The sequence below is a fragment of the Anas acuta genome, chromosome 1 (assembly GCF_963932015.1).
Source record: "Anas acuta chromosome 1, bAnaAcu1.1, whole genome shotgun sequence".
Taxonomy (NCBI): domain Eukaryota; kingdom Metazoa; phylum Chordata; class Aves; order Anseriformes; family Anatidae; genus Anas; species Anas acuta.
The window spans coordinates 14,906,797-14,926,908 of record NC_088979.1 but is presented as its reverse complement, the minus strand read 5'-3'; the positions used below and the strand labels follow the sequence as shown (position 1 = coordinate 14,926,908).

Sequence of the window (20,112 nt, the reverse complement as noted above, 5' to 3'; positions counted from 1 at the left end):
AAAAGTGACTAAACAAACTAGACAGTACTGAAACTTGAGAATGATACAACTTGAAATCTTTCTAAAACATTTTCCTGACTGTCTTGTGGTCCTTCTGGTATCATGATCAATTTCAACAGAAGACCTGGTTAAGAGAAGGTGTTCTAACCATTTTAGGAAGTCTACAAACTTGCTACTCAGAATCTATTCTGACTTAAGCCTTGTGTCATCTTAGTAAACTTTTTTATGTTTATGAATCTGCAAGTATGAACCATAGTACAGGAAGTCTCATTTATGAGATTGCTTACATTTTGTCTGTATTCTTCTCTTACACATGAAACATTTAATTATTTTTCTAAGACTTCCAGTAAACTGAACCATGCTTCACCTGGAAGTATGTGCTGATGACTTCCAGTAGTCTCTAGCCTACTGTTCAGGTGTCCTCAAGTGCTAGGAAAGACAGTAGGAAATTTACAGTGATTGAACAGCTCTGAGCCTTAACTGGGAGGTTAATTGCTGGTAAAAGTCATTGAGTGGTAAGCACGTCTCAGGATGTATATGTAGTTATCACAGTAGTAGTGATTAGAAGCAGCTGTTTAATATGCCTAGTGTTTGTGAGATGCCTGAATGTACTACAGAGATGAGCAAAAACTAGACATCTGTACTAGATCTTAGATAAAGCCTTCTGACTGATTTAGCTCAGTCCTTAGGTAATAAATATACTGCCTTCGTATTTAATATTCATTAGGACAATTAAATAAACTCAATAAGCCACTGTATGCAATCTTCAGACAGATAAAGTTTACATGGAAGTCAACTGTAATGGACTACAGGAAATTAAAGAACATGAATCTAATGTCTGTAACAAACTAGTTTTTGTTGCTGTGATGTTTTAAATACTCTAGAAAGAGCAATTACTTCTGAGCTGTATTTTCCTTATGTGTTTTACATGTGTAAATTTTGTAAGATTCCTTATACAGGTATTGACTTACAACTAGAAATGTTTTCAGCAAGGGAAAAATATCAGTCTGAGTTTTGTTTTCTTCTGGTGCTTTGTAGGAGGAGAAGTACTTGCTTATCTTATTGGGCATAAGAAGAGTACAAAGAATTTAATGGTTACTTTACATCTTGGGAAATTGCAGATTACAACATGTATCTAGCTGAAAACTAATTCTGGATTGATATATAATGTTTCTGCATGTATTGACAATAAAAAAGAAGCATGTTTATCCATATATTTGGCAAACATTCTAAAAAAAACATACAAACATATAGACAAACAAAAAGTGTCAGAGAGCAAGAAGGAATGAAGTAAACAACTTACATAACTTTTTTAATAGTACTTGAACACTGTGAAATAAGAAGCTCCATAATGAGATTATTCAACACTGATGAGGCCACACCTGGAGTACTGTCTGGTTCCAGGCTCCCAAGTACAAGAGGGACATGGACATACTGGAGAGAGTCCAACAAAAGGCAATAGAAACTATGAAGGGACTGGAGCATTTCTGCTGTGAGGGAAGGCTGAGAGAGCTGGGACCGACTCTTCACCTTCCAGAAGGCTGAGAGGGGTTCTTATCAATGTATGCAAATATCCAAAGGGAGGGCGCAATGTGGACAGAGCCAGGCTCTTCTCAGTGGTGCCCAGTGCTTGGACAAGAGGCAATGGGCCCAAACTGGAACACTTGAGGTTCTGTCTGAATATCAGGAAACATTTCTTTTGCTGTGCAGATGACAGAGCACTGGCACATGTTGCCTGAAGAGGTTGTACAGTCTCCTACTTGGAGATCTTCAAAAAACCTCTGGACATGATGGTGGACAAGGTGCTCTAGGTGTCCCTGCTTGAACAGGGGATTGGACCAGATGAATTCCAGAGGTCTATTCCAGCTTCAGCCATTCTGTCATTCTGTGAGATGAAGGAAGGAAGAATCTCATAAATTTACTTCTGTCTTACATGGTCTCCTCTGAGACAATCAGATGAGAAGTCTTTATGCCCAAGGATTTCTTACCATCTTTCAGGTAAGCTATTTCCACTTATGGGTGAAAGCTTGATAGTGAAAGATTTAAATCCTAGATTTCAGTCTGCAGCCTATCTGATCCCAGACAATTTGAAGGGAAATTTTGCAGAGCAATGTAACATCAGATCCCCTCTACCACAAGGGTTTGTGCAGATGGCCTATCTGATCTAGATTTAAAAAGAAATCAGTGCAAAATTGTGTGTATATCTGAGAAGTACTGAATTCATCCAATAGAAAATAGTAACATATATGTAAGATGTGTTCAACTATCTTTCTACAGCAATGCTAAAGTAAGGCTTGGAGCAATTAAGTATACTGCCTTTCATAAAACTGTACACTAGGGACTGGTCTGAGAAGTATGTTTCTGACTCCGATCACCAGAGAAATCTCAATGGCTTCTGCCCCAAATTCTGCCAAATTATTTAATTTTCCCTTAATAATAATTTTACCTTAATAATTATTTTCCCTTTATCCTTATCTCAACCCATGAGTTGTTTGTTTTCTTTCCTCCTTCCCCTCTTTTTCTGAGGAGTAAGAGTGAGAAAGCGGTTGTGGTAGAGTTCAGCTGCCTAGAAGGTAAAACCACCACAGGAAGACATAAAAAAGAAACACTGCAGTTATTCCATTATACGTGACACAACACAGGTGTCTACACACACACAAGTGAGAAACCTGGTGAGACCTCTTTCAGTACCAGAATGGTCTTTATGCCTGCCAAGAGAAATATTTTAGAGGATGGTTGTACTTTAACATGAGTGCAAATTTGCTTTGAGAGAAGGGTTGGGGCCCGGACCCAAAGCAATGGCAGAGGGTGGGAATACACCCACCCTCGCAGCTGCTGCTGATCCTGCTGCTGGCCAGGAAAATGTAAGTCTGGAGGAGCAGTGAAAAGGAGGTATCTTAAGGAAAGGAAGATGGGAGTGCCAGATTAGAAAGCTGAAAGCTCCTTCTTTGTCTACTCACAAATGTAAGCTGAGCTACTTTCCCTAATTCATTTGCCTTTACAGTTTTGCAGCTTCCATTTGATTGCTCTTATAAATTTGGCTCTTCGTTGAGCATCTGTGTAACCTCCACATAGTGTAACACTGACATGGTCTCTCTGACAATGACATTGTGGTATTTCAGCATCAATATGAACAAATATTTGTGATAAATGTCACAGCCTTGGCAAATCTTCTGTTAACTGATGTATTTCTAATTTTACTTTTCTATAATCCCTTAACCTCAGTAACCAGTGTGAATTAATGGCAGATGCTCTTTATCACTGCAGTGAATGAGAGAGTGCTGCCTACTGAGGAGAGATGAACAAGTGAAATATGCCACTTTTTGGTATTTGCTGGTACAGGAAAAAAAAGTTGAAGTCCAGAGCTAGGAAGAACATGACTGGAACTTTTCAGCAGGTAACTTCTCAGAACAGAGACACATGGAAAAAAAAATAATTTCTAAGGCCTGCTAAAAGATGCTGTAGAAATTCATCTCTTTCATCCTAATTTCTTCCCACAACTACCTTGTTCAAAATGTTTAGTGTTTAAAGCTGCATGACTTTAATCAGGAAAATTGAGAACTTTTTACCAGAGACTCTGTGGGAGAAAACTTCATCATCTTTTCCTCATCCCATGTATTTGCTGTTGAATGCTGGTCATCATGTGTTTGTATTACCTTATCTGTAGGTCTTGTGAAAAAGAGGAATAGAATCTGTTATCTTTTTGTGCAAGTGAATACAGGAGGCCATCTATACAACAGAAGCTGGGGTAAAAGGGGCAGAATGACAGAGAATGCCAGAAGAAGGAATGAGGAGATCTGTAATAATCGCTGAAAATGCTGGTAACATTATCTGTATAGAGCACTGTAGTATGCAAGGTATGTTATGACAGTGGATAGGCTAATAAAGTATGTTTGAATTATTAAAATTACTTATCTAGAGAAGTTAAGTCTGAATCACATTAAATTTCATTTGCATTTGCAAGCCATGTTGGTTGGTTACTTTTTCTATATCAGGTTCTGACCAGTATTTCACAGTTACAGAAGATCCACTAATATCATGAAAATATGAATCAATAAATTTTAACAATTGAAAAACACAGTGTAAACTACAGGAGAGTCCACTAAAGATAGATTTTGAATGCCAGCCAACATTTGGGAAGCTATTTGGGAACCTTTTTTTTTTTTTTTTTTTTTTTCAAACCCATCTTTTTCTGACTTCAGATGCAGCAAAACACCAAGAGTAATTCATACACAAAATTCTGTGATGTATGGAACTTGAATATGCCTCTCACCATCTTGGTGGCCTCCCCTAAACTCAGACCATATGGGGGGGATGAATTTTTAATTACATGTACCAAAACCTTTACATTGTGCTTCTTTGTAGTATAAAAATGGGATGTTTATTTCTGTGCTGCTCTCCATTACAGTGGAAAACTGCACTTTGTTAGGTAGCACTAAGAATTTCCTTAACCCCCCTTTCAGTAATTTTACTAGTAATTCAAACCATAATTTTGACCTCACCATTTGCCAGTAGCACTTCCTATAAAACTGTATGCATCAGACATCTAGTTTTCCTCCCTTCTTCTCAAGAGCTTTTGCAATATCTTTTGCAATAGCTTTTGCAAATTTTGAGAAAGTGCTTTTTAACAAGCCCAGCTGTATAAACATGAGTGTGGTTGGCAAGCGAAAGCCAGGGCTGTAAAAATCATACTTCCTTTTGTAAGTGTTTTTAAAATGTATGGTTTGCTCCTAAAACTGCTTACAAATCAAAAATGTACAGTAAGCTTCGCTTAAAGAGGGTCTTTATACACTTCTGTGGAGGACAAGCAACAGTCCTTAGCATTTGTGATGCTACCTCTTTTTCTTATTTTCAATTTATTTTTTCCCATTCATTTCACATTATGTTGAATTATTTGCTTGTATATATGGGAGGCTTTGATCTTGAACAGAAATCTGAGATAAATGTTCAGGTGGAAATTGGGTATTGACTTGGAAAAAGAACAGGCATCAAGAATATGGTTCAACTAGGCTGTACTTTTAATGACTGATGGATCTGAAAAGAGTTTTGTAATACCTCAGTCAGCATATATTATCATTTTGTGAACAGCAGCCACATCTTTCATATTTTTAACTGGCACTAAAGAGAGGGTTTCTCTCCCCTCCTCAAAATCCACATAATTACCTGCCCTCTTCCTCTGTGACATTTCTTCTTACAGTACCTAGGATGACAAAGTTGTCCACGGGGTTAAGTGCAAGAAGCAGCATTGGTTTGAAATACCAGTATCTATTCAGTAATGCTTGTTGTTGTTCTAGTTTGTTATTACATGGGAGGTACAGAAGGTACAGTGCTCTTCTTAATTACCAATCAGTAGAAAGCTGAGTCAGAAATCATAGGAAGTCCTCATTATTGATAGTAAATGTGTTAACACACATCAGGGAAAAGACCTTGTGGAGACAGAAGGACGTGTGTGGTTCTGCTAGGCTGCTATCTCCAATTTTACAAAAACGTTGCCTGAACCAAAACCTTTCAGAGTATATTACATTTTTAATTTCATATTTCTAAAAGAGCCATCTGTCCTTCCTGATGGTATAGAATTCACAAAATTGAAGTTCAAACTCCACTTGGACATCAATCCTGTGAAATATCTGTTTCATTCAAACAATTTATTTAAACCCTGGTTGTCCAAACTTTTAGAAGTAACTGTTGGAACACTATATAAATAAATCATCAAGCCATTTGTTTTTTTGTACTGCTGATTTATACTACACCTACAACTAACTGTGAATTTCTATGAACAGTAGTTATCCATACATAGTGGATTTTTTAAGGTTTGAGAATAAAGTTACATGTTACTAAAACAGTTTACAGACAGGGAAAATATTTTGCCATGATGGAAGAACTAAAATTAAAATGTTTTAATTATATATTATATGCATTTCTTCGTTGACACAAGGAATAAAATACATCAAACTTAACCAAGATCTAATTATGAATGTCAGAGACCCACAGTGCTATAGAGGTAGTCTTTGAATAGATTTAGTGTTAGCAAATGTAAACAGTAGGATTTTAAAAATAGAAATATAAGGCGTTGGATGTCTCAAAAAGACAAATATAGAAATTAAGATTTTACTTTTGAACTGGATTACTGGGTTTTTATTTTCCATTATTTTTATTGTTAACCAGTTCCTTCCCATTAGGAGCAAAATTATGTTAGCTAGAGAAAAAAAAATATTGCTTTCTTGCAGTCTACTAGCAATAGGAATAACAGGATATTTTGTACTTGCACATTGGTGTGACCAGTCAATGAACCCCTTTAATGGAAGAAGGCTCAGAGGAGATGGGGAAAGGTGATGTGCTTGTGTAGGTCAGGGAAGAATGCAGAGCACAACTAATGAGGGGTGTTGCAAAGAAATCTGACCTTTTCCCAATGCAAATGGGACTGGAGGTTACATCTGCTGAGCGGATCAGCCAGCTAACTCAGTGGATCAACCAGCTTTGTAAATGTTTGTCCCTGAATTAATCAGAAGAGTGCAAAATGTATTCCTGAGTTAGCCAGACCTGCATGAGGATTGTGTATGTGGCTCAACACCACACCAAGTATAAAAAAATAAAGAACTCTGAAGAGAGCAAAGGGTGAGCTGATTTCAGCCTATGTACTACTTTATGGGAACAGTGGACACCCAGTGGCATTACAGTGAGTGTATAACAGAGACTGGTAATAAGGATCACATTTGTATTGTGATTCAGCTGAATGTTGCAATTGTACTCTGTAACTGTAATTTGTAATTGCACTTTGTAACTATCATTTATTGTGATTTGAGTGTATTGCTACATCACTGTGCTAAATCAAAATTCCATGTAACAAAAAAAAAAAAAAAATCAAGTAAGTAAACTTTGTATTAAACATTAAACCCTACTTGTGGAACATCCAAAAGAGACCAGTCAGAGTTTATTGGACTTGGACAACCAGGTACTACATTTTACAAAGAAATAAAGTAACCTCAATGAAAGAATAAAATATTTCTACAAGCTTAGCACACAATGACTGATGTCATTCTTCAAATAATTATCTCTTTTTTTAAAAATGTTCCATCTATTTCTTTCAAAAATCAATGAAATTCTATTACAGCAACTGCTAAAAGTGTCTTCCTCAAACTGTTAGTGCAGTTTGGATACAGGAGCACTATTCTGATTGCAGTGAGAAGCACAACAAATGAACCAGTTCTTGAGCAGGTCAGTACCTTGTGACATACCACTACATAAGTACAAAAATTGACATTCCAGCAGAACTGTATGGCAGCTGTGGTCCTGGTGAGTGCTCAGAGTGGTAAGGAGGAGCAGAGCATGGTCTGACCATGGGGAGTTTGCAGCTACTGCCTTGCATGGAGTAGCTAACTGGGGTACCTGCACTTCTCTGGGGCCCATTTCCCATATCTGTTGAGTTTCTGACAGGCCAGGAGTTGTTTGTTCAGAATGAGTCACCTGTGTTGTGTATATCTGTGTGTGTTGCGTGGTGGGGCTCCTCTACAGATGGTGGCTGTTGGGTCATTACAGTCAGCAGTGCCCAACTGTGAGGGGTCAGCACATCACCTTCAAGAGAGGCATCCAGTGGCATTTGAGATGCAGGAGGGAACCCAAGATATTTGCATGAAACTGTCAGATATGGTGAAGGAATGACTAGAGCTGTTTGTCCTTCAAACAACATTGTATGTTTGTGTCAACAACTACAACCCCTAGGTGCCTACCTCAGAGAAAGCTGAAATGCTCTCTAAAGTTTAGCAAGTGTATTGACCAACTTTTCATCATTTACAATGAATGTTTAGAGACACAGCACCCAGGAAATACCCAAATTTAGTGTTTTTTGTTTGTTTGTTTGTTTGTTTTAATTTTAGTTCTTTTTTCTTCTACAGCTGAGTCTTTCCCTGGAGCTTAATGAATACAGAAGGTGCTGCTGATCAGCAGCTCCCAGTGTGGTGGCAGCACCCAGGTCCTGCCAAGCTTGGGCAGGTGCTGTGTTGCAAGTTGCTTTGCTATGAAGGCAAGCAGAAAGATAGCCCATCCAAATAATTAGCCTCTGTAGGACAAAGTGGTTCACAGGGTCTGCAGGGACTCATTTGATCAAGAGTCATTGCCTTTTCAAAAATGTGTATGTTTTTTGCGTCTGGTGCTAGCCCCTGCTGAACACACCCAAGCACCCCAATTGCATCTTTTGGCCAGTAAATGGCAGAGGGATGCCACTGTTTGATTTTAAAAGGAGTCAGGCTGGTGCAATATCCTTTGCCATCTCAGCTGAAGACCTGCCTGTGGAAGCCATGCCCATGTCATTGGCCCCCTCTTGTAACAGATCCTGCAGATGGAGTCAAACCTGCAGAAGCAGAGTTGGGGCATGTGTTTTTAACCACTCTGGGACTTAATTTATCCAGCTGCACCATGAATCTCAGAATGCCTTCCTTCTTCTCAGAGGAAGCTGATTTAAACATGATGGTGTAACCCTAGGCACTGGAGATGTTCCAATTTGGAATACAACTTGTGGTAAGAAACATTAACAAATTGACCCATTGACTTTATTTGTTTTAGTTTATTTGTCTTGAGTGAAGTGTCTGCTGTTTCAGAGTTAGAAAGCATTCACCAGGTTTGCTCCCCAGTACTATTTTGAGCACCAAACACAGGGTGTAAATCAAAACATGACACCTTTCAATTATCTGCGGTCACAAAATGCATGTTGAAGATATATGGTTGGCACAAATTTTGTTTTCAAATAATTAGTACTTTAATGTTGGTTTGACGTACTTCATTTCTTTTTGCCACTTCTCCCATTCCTCTTTATTCATTTTTTTCTTTGGGGGGAAAAACCGGCGTGCTTATTCCAGTCTCTGCTGTGCCTGTGAAAATTACCATCAGCCCAGCTAACTTTACCCACACCCACAAGACGCCAGGACTGCAGAAATTTTGCAGTGCTTATTGAAATCATAGTATTCAGCAGTTTTGTGGGTTTCAGTGTTAGCAAAATGTAACTTTTTTGTGCTTGCTTGTTTGCAGTGGGGTCAGCACAAGGTCTATGAGCTACTGCTGACTGCTTTTATCTCTATTTACATCTCTCTTCACAGTTTTAGCTCCATTTTTTTTTCCTAATTTTTAAACTCGGACAGTGTCATCACTTGAGCCTGAGCAATAACTTGAATATCTTACATTGCCCAAGACTGGCAGGCTTTGAAGTTGCCATATGTCCTTGACAACTTTAAAATCTCCACTTCCTAGAAAAGGCTTTAGGGTCAATGCACTAAAGTAACACAGAGCAAATTCAGGGTTCTGTACTTAGTTCTCAACTCTGTCAAAGTTTTTTGTCTACCCTTAAAGAAAAAAAAATAAGAAATCACACACTACGGCTGTGATACTTTTTCTGAAAAGGGAGAATACTGTTGATTTTCACTGCCACTTCAGTATGCTTGTTTGCACAGTGCTTTGTCAGTGTCTCTTCATTTTGTGTACAGGGAACAAACAAAATCTATGCCTCTATATGGGCCTCTTGCCACTAGTGTACTCTAAATAGCAATAGAAATAAAATGTGCAAGAAATATTGGATCATGTATATTTGCATGGTGCAGGCTCCCAAAGGAATCAACAATGTGCAGAAAACACAATGCAGCAACAGTCCGTGCACAGAAGACTCATTACACTTTGTTTCAGAAATCAATTTCTGTCTTACAATTTTTGTTTACTCTGGGCAACAAAATAATTACAGAGTCCTTACATTTTTTCACTTTGAATGTTTTCTACTCCTATGCAGAATCTGCTGAAAACATTGGGCTGTGGTTTTGCTTGTTTCATTGTCTTATAATAGGTAAAGGCCCAGCTTTATGCATCTCTTCTTACACAAATCTAAAAAGAAATTGTTTTGAGAAAAGCTGCCTTTTTTCCAGTTAGCTAACCTATATTTATTAATGCAATCCTGAAAACACTTAGGAATAATTTGGGGTCATTTTGTCATAAAGAACGATGGACTGATCACATTTTTACAGTAACAATTTTCTTCTAAGTTAAATTCTTGTATTTCAGAAGCAAAGGTCCCAATGTCACAGTTGATAAAGAAAAGTGGTATAAGGGTAAAACACTTTTAGTAAAACTTGGCAAAGGGCAGTGATATACAAATTCTGGTATACAATTACTCTCCCTTAGATGAAAGAAAGCTAATTTCAGGGAATTTGAAGTTCACAAGAATTTTAACTGTGCAGTTTAAAGTTTTTCATTTTATTTATTAGATTTCTGACATATGTTGATGCTCACAACTTCACAAAGTCTCAGGAAATAGTTCCTAATACTGTTTGAGTAACAAATTGAGCTTTTTAACTGTCAGCTACACTGATTTTTATCTGTTTCCTGTTTTGTCATCAAGGCAACGTCATTTCCAGGGTAGTGTGTACCAGAAAGTGTATACCTATGTCTACCAGAAAGCTGCTTGAGGATTTCCATGCCAGAATAGCCTCCACGAAAGAGGAGAGTGAATTCAGATGGAACAGGACCTCCACTTGGCATCCACACTCATGGGCACATGTTGCGATACAAGTCTTAGTAGCAGCTAAGGTTGGAGTGACCCTGGGAAGGCAGAAGTCATCACTGAACTTTTAAGCATAGTAATACTCATGTATGTCATAATGCCATATTTATCCTATTTTCCACCTCATAACTCAAAATCACATATTTCTGTCATTCTAGACACACAGATTCATTGCCTGCCTGCCATAGCTGTTAAATTCCCTCTCTCAGAGCAGTAGCCATCTCATTGATCTACAGCTATTCTCCCTTCATGAAGTAAATTAAATTCATGTTTTTAAGGAAGGTAGATTGTATGAACTAGTCACTTTACATGACCTGCTTTACTACTAATCAAAAACACTTTTAAATATTCAAAGCTATTTCCTGATATTTAACATCTCTCATTTTTATTTTTTTTTTTCTCAAACTGTAAATTAATTTGAAAGATAGATACAAAGTCACTTTAAGGATCCCTGAAGTAAAATTATTATTAATGCTTTAGAGTTATATTTCTTTACAGAAGCAAGGAAATGTGGTGTCCTATTATAAACTCCATGATGTTATTTCTCATCAGCCAAAGCAGCATTTATTAAAAATAGAAGTGCTTCTGTGTAACTACTGAAAAGTTGCAGAATTACTTAAAATTTTGTAAAACTCTGCTATTTTCTATCAAATAGTAGAATAGTAGCAATCACTCCCGCAGAGAGGAGAAATAAGCCAGTGTGCGTTATTGCAAAATAATCAAAAATTGCTGTTTTCTTCTGCCCATTTATTCCCACAACCCAAGTAAATATTCTGAGACTGTGTTTATGTGAAGATACTGTTTCAGAGACCTCAGTGGGACAACAGATGCCTAAACCACAGCACTGGGGAGGAAAGAAAAAGTAGTTATCTAAGCATGTTTACTTTCAGTGACAAGGAAGTTCTAACTTGTCCCTAAGTGGTGACTCACTGGGGTAAGACTATAAAAGTAAAGGTAACTGCTCTCTAAAACATCAGGGCTTCAGACTTCACAAATCCAACATGATGCAGTCAAGGCTTTCAGCTGTCTTCTTTTTCTTGCTGGGTTTGTCATTTTGTCTGACAATCCCTATTCCTCTTGAAGATAGTCATGAATTCACAGAGGAAGACCTTCAGTTTGCAGAGGTACAGTATAAAATAATTAATTTACATTTTTTAGAAATACTTTTGTAGTTACAGCTGTTTGGAAATCAGGCTTCTTACTTTTTTTTCCTTTCTTAGCGCTACCTCAGGACTCACTATGATCTCCATCTGAATCCCACTGGCATAATGAAGAAGAGTGCCAACACAGTGGCATCTAAACTTCGAGAAATGCAGGCTTTTTTTGGCTTGGAGGTGACAGGAAAATTAGATGAAGAAACATATGAGCTCATGCGGAAACCAAGATGTGGTGTCCCAGATGTGGGAGAATATAACTTTTTCCCTAGAAAACTCAAGTGGTCAAAAACAAATTTGACATACAGGTAAATGCATGACATTTTGAATGTTATTACTGTTCCTTCTTTCCATGTAGCTTGTTCCATAGGTTGTTCAGTACATGAAGTTGATGGGAGATGAGTGTGTTCAAGTATGACAAAATTTTGGAAATTTTTGGAAACTTTTGGGAACGTCCCCTAGACCCACCATATGGTCTGTTGAAGTAAATACAATTTTTTTTTATTGGACTTTTTCACATAAGAAATCTGGTGTGGTGTAAGCCACTCACTCCTGAGCTGGCCTCCATGTAGACACTCTGGGCACATCCATGGTTCCAAATGAAAGAGGGGTAGGGGCTGAGCTTGCAGAGCTTAATTGCTCTTGGCTCTGTTTTGGACCAAGCTTGTTGTCTGCTCCACCTAGGCCTGTCCTGGACAAATCTGCTCAAGAAGGGTTATCCCAAAGCATGCAAAATGGTCCATGTAATGTGGCTGTGAGAAACGGGACTGATCCTTGTCCCTCTTCCGTTTCACAGCCCTGTTGTAGATATCTTTGCTTGGTTAAATGAGTCCCTCACTACACCATGTCCTCAGGCAGCTGGCGCTGGGTAGCAGATTCCAAATATAAAATCACTGAACTCTTTCAGAGATACCAGTCCAGTATCTGGTAATAATTACTTTAATACTGGTGATTCAAGACTACAGAAAGTTCTTTGGGTTATGTTTGTTCCTCCAGGAAGTGAGAGTCCTGAGATATTTTATATGGCATTAAAATAGTTTTAAGTTACTGATATGGTTTGATTTGATGCCAATCTGTCATTTTCTAACTCCACTGGTGCATATAAAATTTATTATAGAAAGCTGTTGGATCATTTCACGTGTCTCTGAATAACTGCAATGGAAATGGTTATTTTTATTTCTTAGAGTATTATATGCAGCTGCCCAGCTCTTAGGTTTGAGGTAAGAACAGAGGAAAGAAAGAAACAAAACTTTTTAATAAGGTGTACAGTCAGATAAAAGTGTATTAAGCAGTTGCTTCAATCTACACAATTTAACTGGAGATACTAATCTTCTTGACAGAATTATGAATTACACCTCAGATCTGAGACGTGCGGAAGTAGACAGAGCTTTCAAAAAAGCATTCAAAGTTTGGTCTGATGTGACACCACTTAACTTCACCAGAATACGAAGTGGCATAGCTGATATCATGATCTCCTTTGGGACTAAAGGTAACAGAACCAATTCTTTTTACATTATATTTATATTGCTGCCAATTTATTAAGATGCAATATACTTTATATCATTGGTTTGAATGTTGTTTTATAGAACATGGTGACTTTTACCCCTTTGATGGACCCTCTGGATTACTGGCTCATGCCTTCCCCCCTGGTCCAGACTATGGAGGAGACGCCCATTTTGATGATGACGAAACTTGGTCAGATGATTCTAGAGGTAACAGAGGTTCCTGAGATTATTTCAGACAGTGATAGATGAATAATTTCCACCTTTTGATGTTTGTAAATGGTTTGTTTTTTCAGTTTACCATATTTTATCCAATATGTTCACTGTCTACTCATAGGAAGATTACGACCCCAGTCATAAATGAGAATATAATATAAGCCTACAGTAAATTCTAAAATGTACAAATCCTAAGTAGAGTTGTTTTTTTCTTTTTTCTTGAAAAGTTAGTTGGAAATGACCTTACTAAAACTTACAGCATATACTTCTCTCAGCTGCAAGTCACCTACATACACTTTGAAAAATCTTGATCTTACCTATTCAGGAGAGAGTTTTAATAGAACATATTTTTATTTTTTTTTTTCCAAAGTGTTATGTCACCTTTTTTTTTTCCAAAGTGTTATGTCACCTTTCTGGCATCAAAACTAATTAATGCAGTACCAAAACCAACACACACTCTTCACGGGAGGTGAATTCCCAACAAAAGTTTTCTTGATTTTACTGGGACTAAGATCTGTAGATCACTGTAGATTGTTCCAGTGTTGCTAAGAAATTTCAAGGAACCTAAAGCTGCCTACAGAACACCATTGTCAAATAAGATTTAGCTTGAAGAACAGCTATGAGATAATCAACTGATTGAGCCCTTATTAAAACAAAACTTTTAGTCACTGGAGAAAGACAATCAATTATACATCACTCATCCATTTCTCCAATTATCTCCTTCATTATCTCACATGTTAAATGCACAGTGTTAATGTTAATTGAGTAGTTAAGTCCACTTTGTTTATCCAGGGTTATAAATTCACTTTCACTGTGGTTTGTTATAGGGTATAATCTGTTTCTTGTTGCTGCCCATGAATTTGGTCATTCACTGGGACTCGAACACTCCAGAGACCCTGGAGCTCTGATGTTTCCAATTTACACATATACTGGAAAAACTGGTTTTGTGCTTCCTGATGATGATGTGCAAGGGATCCAAGAGCTCTATGGTAAGTCTGCACAATATATTTATTTCTGGTGTCATTATAACCTGCTACAGATGAACTGCACTGTTTCTAAAGAGCTGCAGATGTTCACAAGCAACAGTCATGACTGATTAAGTCCTAAGCACTGAATTCTTGGCAACCAATCTTTAGGTACAGAATTCTTTAGGAGCAGAAGATGCTCAGATTTAATAGTTCAGAGGAAAAAGAAATAACACTGAAATAACTTTGCAGTGGACTGCTGCTAGCTCTTTGGTGTGGTGAGGGGCTCATAGATTATTTTGACCATTTTACCTCATAAGAGAAGGTGAAACGAGGAGAAGTAGAAGGGAGAAACAAATATTGATTTTTCAGTGTTCCATCATGGAAAGAATAAAACTTTTAGATGACCTTCAAAACTTAGGATAAAGAAAGAAGCAAGTCAATTTAATATCTTTGAAACACGGCTGAACTACCAAGTCCATTAACATATTTGGCTAAAGGAGAGAAGGAGAAAACTGTTTTCCCCAATATAAATGGTTTGCCCATTATGCTTGTATTCATCACAATTTTTGGGAACTTTTCCATGTCGTATTTAATATTATGATCCAGGAAAAGGGAAAAAAAAAAAATTAAACCTATCATACTGCATGGTTCCAGGTGCTGGAGACAGAGATCCGAACCCAAAACATCCTAAAACACCAGAGAAATGTGATCCAGAATTATCACTTGATGCAATAACAGAGCTTCGTGGAGAAATGCTGGTCTTCAAGGACAGGTAATGAGATTGCTATATGACGGATAGTTAGTACTCGATAAAATTTGAGCAAGAGAAAGAGCTGTTTCAGTTTTTCACTAGATTGAATAAACATAAATTAAAAAATTATATATATATCCCATATCTACACAGATGCCTATAAGAGGTTACATCATATCTTTTTAGGCAGGATTTATAATGCAGTTACAGATTTGCCTGTCCAATGATGTGAAGTGAAGCTGATGCAGCTAAAGGCTGACCCCATTTTTACAGACTTTTCATTTCACAGGGCATTCTTCAATATGTAAAAATTTACTAACATTTATTTGAATGAAGTTGTACTTTGAAGATTCACCTTTGCCTTTCAAAATGATAACAGTACGTGAATGACAGAATTGGTCTGCAGTTTGATGAGTGAGGAAAGTCTTACCAAGGCCTCTATGTATTGAAAATTGTATTTTGTGAAAAATGTCATTCCCCATTAATTCATTTTTAGCATAGAACATCGAGGATACTGCTATTTTGTAGTTTGACACTAAAAGTGCAATATTTTCTTTTTCTGAGCTAGGTTTTTCTGGCGACTGCACCCTCAGATGGTTGATGCAGAGCTGGTTTTAATTAAATCATTTTGGCCAGAGCTTCCAAACAAAATAGATGCAGCTTATGAAAACCCCATCAAAGATCTTGTCTTCATGTTTAAAGGTGAGGTTTTTTATTTTACTGTATGTAGAAAAAAAATATAATATATATATATATGTGTATATATATATATATAAATATATCTAGTCAAATTCAGTAAGTGATAAAGAGGTAATAGATGGAAGAACATAACATTCTGCCTTTCTTGTTTAAAAGACCACCTGTGAATGCTGGCTTCACCCTATACAAGCTTACACAACTTTCAGTAAATTAACACATGTATGCAAGATCAGATGCCTAGGATTAAATTTAGCATAAATAGTTCAATACACTCAGAGTACATGGCCTAAGAATCTGTTAGTTTTATGAAAATAAGGACCCTGTCATCCTCATTTTATCCTTCTCTCAAAGCTGAGCCTTTTTATGAAAGACTAATACATACTTTGTTCTTATTTTCAGGAAAGAAAGTCTGGGCTATGAATGGCTATGACATAGTTGAAGGCTTTCCTAAAAAGATATATGAAATGGGATTCCCAAAAGAAATGAAAAGAATAGATGCAGTTGTCCATATTAAAGACACTGGCAAGACTCTCTTTTTTACTGGAAATAAGTACTGGAGGTAAGCTGCAGACAGTGGTGCTTCTTTTCAGCATCCTTAGTCATAACTGTCCAGAAGATTCAAAAGATTAGCAGGGGGTTTCAAACCAAGCACTTCACTGTGGCTCAAATGTTGCCAGTCTGTTGTTTCTGCAGGTGCAACAGCTGTGTAGAATAGAAGTCTTGCATGCGCATTCATGATATAAATATGCAGTCAGAGCCTGTACAAGCTAAAAGAGTGAAAGAAAGGAGAGAGGAACAAATTGCCCTGATGCAGGAGAGTCTGTATGTCTCCTAGATAAAATTCCTATCTTGCTCCCAAGAGTCACTTGTGTGGCACAAACTGGATATTAGTGCTGGTCTGTGAGAGCAAGAAGTCTATCGCCCCCTAGGATGCCCATTTTTTCCTGGCCAGAAATGGGGTTGACAGCCAGGTCATTTGTATAATCAAGAAAGATGTCACCATCCCTTCCCAGAACCTGTGTGTCAAGCAGCCTTAGGGTAGGCTTGCAGTGTTGATATGTCCAAGTACAATCACCTCCCTATCGTATGTAGCTTACATACTTCTAAAAATGTAACTTTACTGGTTTTGTGATTATTGGGATTGTACTTCTGATGTAAGGGTGCCCTGGTTTTTACACAGAGTTTCATTAGTGAACTAGACATAAGGTACCCAATGGCTGCTGGCTACTCTTGATGTAGATAACTTCAAAGCATACAAAGGGCACACACCAAATCCAAGGCTGTCTAAAACCTCTGAATTTTTATTTTCTTTTATGTTTAATGTAGTTATGATGAAGAGACAGAGCTGATGGAAGCAGGCTACCCCAGGCTGATAGAGGAAGAATTTGCAGGAATTGGTGACCGAGTGGATGCAGTCTATTACAGAAATGGTATATAGCCTGATTAACAAGGCTTTATTACAATTAGTTATGTCTGAAACTTGAGATTAACAACCTGTGGGAAGTTCTGTCATTTGTAATTTGAACTTATTTATTTATTTATTTATTTATTTTGACATCAGCACTTCTGTTCTTGCCTGAATCTGTCTTCTGATCTCAATTGCCCTCTGGCAAAGATGCTTTTATAAACTGGGGAGATACGTATTTGAGAATCCAAAGGAGACCTTGCTGAGGGAACCTAAAGTGATATGCATAATACAGATGCATCATAATGGGTCTATTTCTTCAAATCCAGATCATTCAGAGCCAATTTTTCCAGGAATGTTTCCAAGTCCAGGGTTTTCCTGTTAATGTTTTCCTAAGAAAATGTTGTATAACAATAAAATGCAGAGCTTGACACTACTATTTATTTTAAAATTATTTATTTTAAAACACTGATCCAGATCATACAAATGGAATGAAGACTCTTGAAAAATTACCTCAGCATTTTAATTACTAAAATATTGCATTCTTACAAAAATATTGCAAGAGTTATGAAACATTAAGGCAAAAGAGGTAATTTTATTTTGAAGGAAAAATTTAATATAACAGCTTTTCAGGGTTAATAATTTTGATTTTCTTTTTCCTTAGGTTACCTCTACCTCTTCAATGGATCTTTGCAGTTTGAATACAGCATCTGGAGCAAAAGAATTGTCCGTGTCCTGCACACTAACTCCATATTTTGGTGCTGATTACAGTTGAATGACATGTTGCAGGCTGCAGAGCAGTTTGTAGTACATAGAAGTAATAATATGGGCATATAGGTTTATTAAAGGAAAGCAAGGTTCTGTGAACATGCACTGGATACCTACAAACAAATGTATACTGTATATATGGAATTCTATAGCTGTATGTCAGTCTGGAACTGAATTAACTTAATAGGAAAGAAGGAGAAATTATAAGCATTTCAAGGGGGCATTACACCATATAAAGTTTGTCTCTCATTAAAATGAGATGCTGGATACATCCTCCATGATCATAAGCACTACTAATTTCCAGTAACCTATGCATGTCTGGCATCTTCTCAGAATCTTCTAGCATTTCTAAAGACATCAAGTTGATAATCTCTGGAGTGTTTCTTTTTAAAACTAACCCTCCAGCTCTTTGTAAAATTATTTTTAAAGTACTGGGGATTCAGACACATAATGAGTGAGTCAGGACTACATGGTGATGCCCTGAGCAGCATAACACTAGGTTGCAACACTAAAGTTAGAAAATTCAAAGGTATTTGAATGTATCATGATTTGAATGGGAACATCAATAGATGGAAATAGATGCCCATATGGTATTTGGAAGAAGCTGCAGATATGGAAACATTGAGGTGTCATCTCAAAGCAGACCAAAGAGCAGGAAAAGGGAACAGTATTCCCTACAGAAATCACCAGTTAGTATGGCACTGGGGAAAATAGAAAGTAGTGGTACCAAGAGAATCACACAGGTTGAAACCTTTCATGAATCTACACCTGGAAACAAAGCCCATGTTTTCAGCTGGTGTAAACTGAAGTAGTTCAAGTGATAATTATAGAAGTTATGCTTATCTGTGCCAGCAGAGAACCTGAAGATTCAAGTTATAATATTCAAAATAATACTGAAAGGGTGTCAAACATTAAAAATGTTTATAATGTTAAAAATGAATATATCAGTTGTTTCAGTACCATGTAAGGTTTGGGGGGGGGGCGAGGGGAGGGTGTTTTGTTTTGTTTTGTTTTTCAATGCAAATGATGTGGGACTGTTGTTATTTCTCAGTTTAAAAAGTAGTATTAAAGAAACTGGAGGAACAGAATGCAATTGTGAAAGGATTTCAGTTAAGAGATCCTACACTGTATGTTATATAACAAGACAGAGTTATCGGATTAAAGAAATCAGGAAGCTTAACCTGTGCATTTTATTCATTAAAATTTTCACTTCTACTTAAAACTCTGTTGTTTTTCATTTGTAATATTTTTTTTTTTAAAGAGGAAAATTAATTTTATTGAAAAGAAGAGCAGAGAAAAAGTCATAAAAAGGGAAAATACAAAAGAACCACTGAATTCACAGAATAAGAGCTAAATTGAAATTAGTCCTTATTGATAGAGAAAGTAGCACAAATGATAACAAAATACTATGAAAATCAGTTCCACACTAGCTTGCAGTTTAAACTTTAATAACTAATGCAATCTGATTACCTTGTCCTCTTCTTCCTCCTTAAAACCAACCCCCAAATCAGTCAGTCAGCCAGCCCACCATGCAAAGCCCATTAATATTGAATGTTTTTAAATAGACATAAATTGCCAGGTTTACCAATCAACAGGCTAGGTGAGTTTGATTTTGTAATTTATGCCACATAAATCATAGAATCAAAGAATGGCTTGGGTCAGAAGGAGCTTTAAAGATCATCTCATTCCAACACCCCTGCCATGGGCAGGGACACCTCCCACCAGACTAGGTTGCCCAAAACCTCATCGACCCTGGTCTTGAACACCTCCAAGGACGGGGCATCCACAGCTTCTCTGGGCAACCTGTGCCAGGGCCTCACCACCCTCACAGTATAGAAGTTCCTCCTAACCTCTAACCTAAATCTCCCTTCTTTTAGTTTAAAACCATCCCCTCTTGCACTAACAGCATCTGCCTGAGCAAAAAGTTGCTCACCATCTATTTTATGAGCCCCCTTTAAGTATTGAAAAGATGCAATGAGCCACCCTGGAGCCTTCTCTTCTTCAAGCTGAACATGCCCTGCTATTTCAGTCTTTCTTCATAGGAGAGGTTCTCCATGGTCAGATGAGGGAAGTTAACAGATTTAGTGGTCTATTCTGACTGTAAAACTGTGA

General features: G+C 37.3%; 1 protein-coding gene and 1 long non-coding RNA gene across 2 annotated transcripts; both read left to right on the top strand.

Annotated features, from left to right (window-relative positions):
- The first annotated feature begins 1,714 nt into the window (after positions 1-1,714).
- LOC137850070 (uncharacterized) lies at positions 1,715-4,578 on the top strand. Its single transcript, XR_011092235.1, has 3 exons — positions 1,715-2,964; positions 3,268-3,397; positions 3,668-4,578. It is a non-coding gene; the product is annotated as an uncharacterized lncRNA (long non-coding RNA).
- Positions 4,579-11,499: 6,921 nt separating this feature from the next.
- Positions 11,500-19,222, top strand: LOC137849917 (collagenase 3-like). Its single transcript, XM_068670083.1, has 10 exons — positions 11,500-11,661; positions 11,758-11,999; positions 13,032-13,180; positions 13,278-13,403; positions 14,237-14,398; positions 15,032-15,149; positions 15,697-15,830; positions 16,227-16,386; positions 17,154-17,257; positions 17,897-19,222. The coding sequence occupies exons 1-10, from the start codon at positions 11,539-11,541 to the stop codon at positions 17,995-17,997; spliced, it is 1,419 nt and encodes a 472-aa protein (XP_068526184.1). The 5' UTR covers positions 11,500-11,538; the 3' UTR covers positions 17,998-19,222.
- Positions 19,223-20,112: the final 890 nt, after the last annotated feature.

What these genes read in the sequence shown, in the direction of transcription:
- LOC137849917 (XM_068670083.1), top strand. Translation starts at nt 11,539, where the DNA reads ATGATGCAGTCAAGGCTTTCAGCTGTCTTCTTTTTCTTGCTGGGTTTG. An exon ending in AAAACAAATTTGACATACAG is followed by an intron (nt 12,000 to 13,031) that starts GTAAATGCATGA and finishes TCTTCTTGACAG; the next exon opens with AATTATGAATTACACCTCAG. An exon ending in TTGGTCAGATGATTCTAGAG is followed by an intron (nt 13,404 to 14,236) that starts GTAACAGAGGTT and finishes GGTTTGTTATAG; the next exon opens with GGTATAATCTGTTTCTTGTT.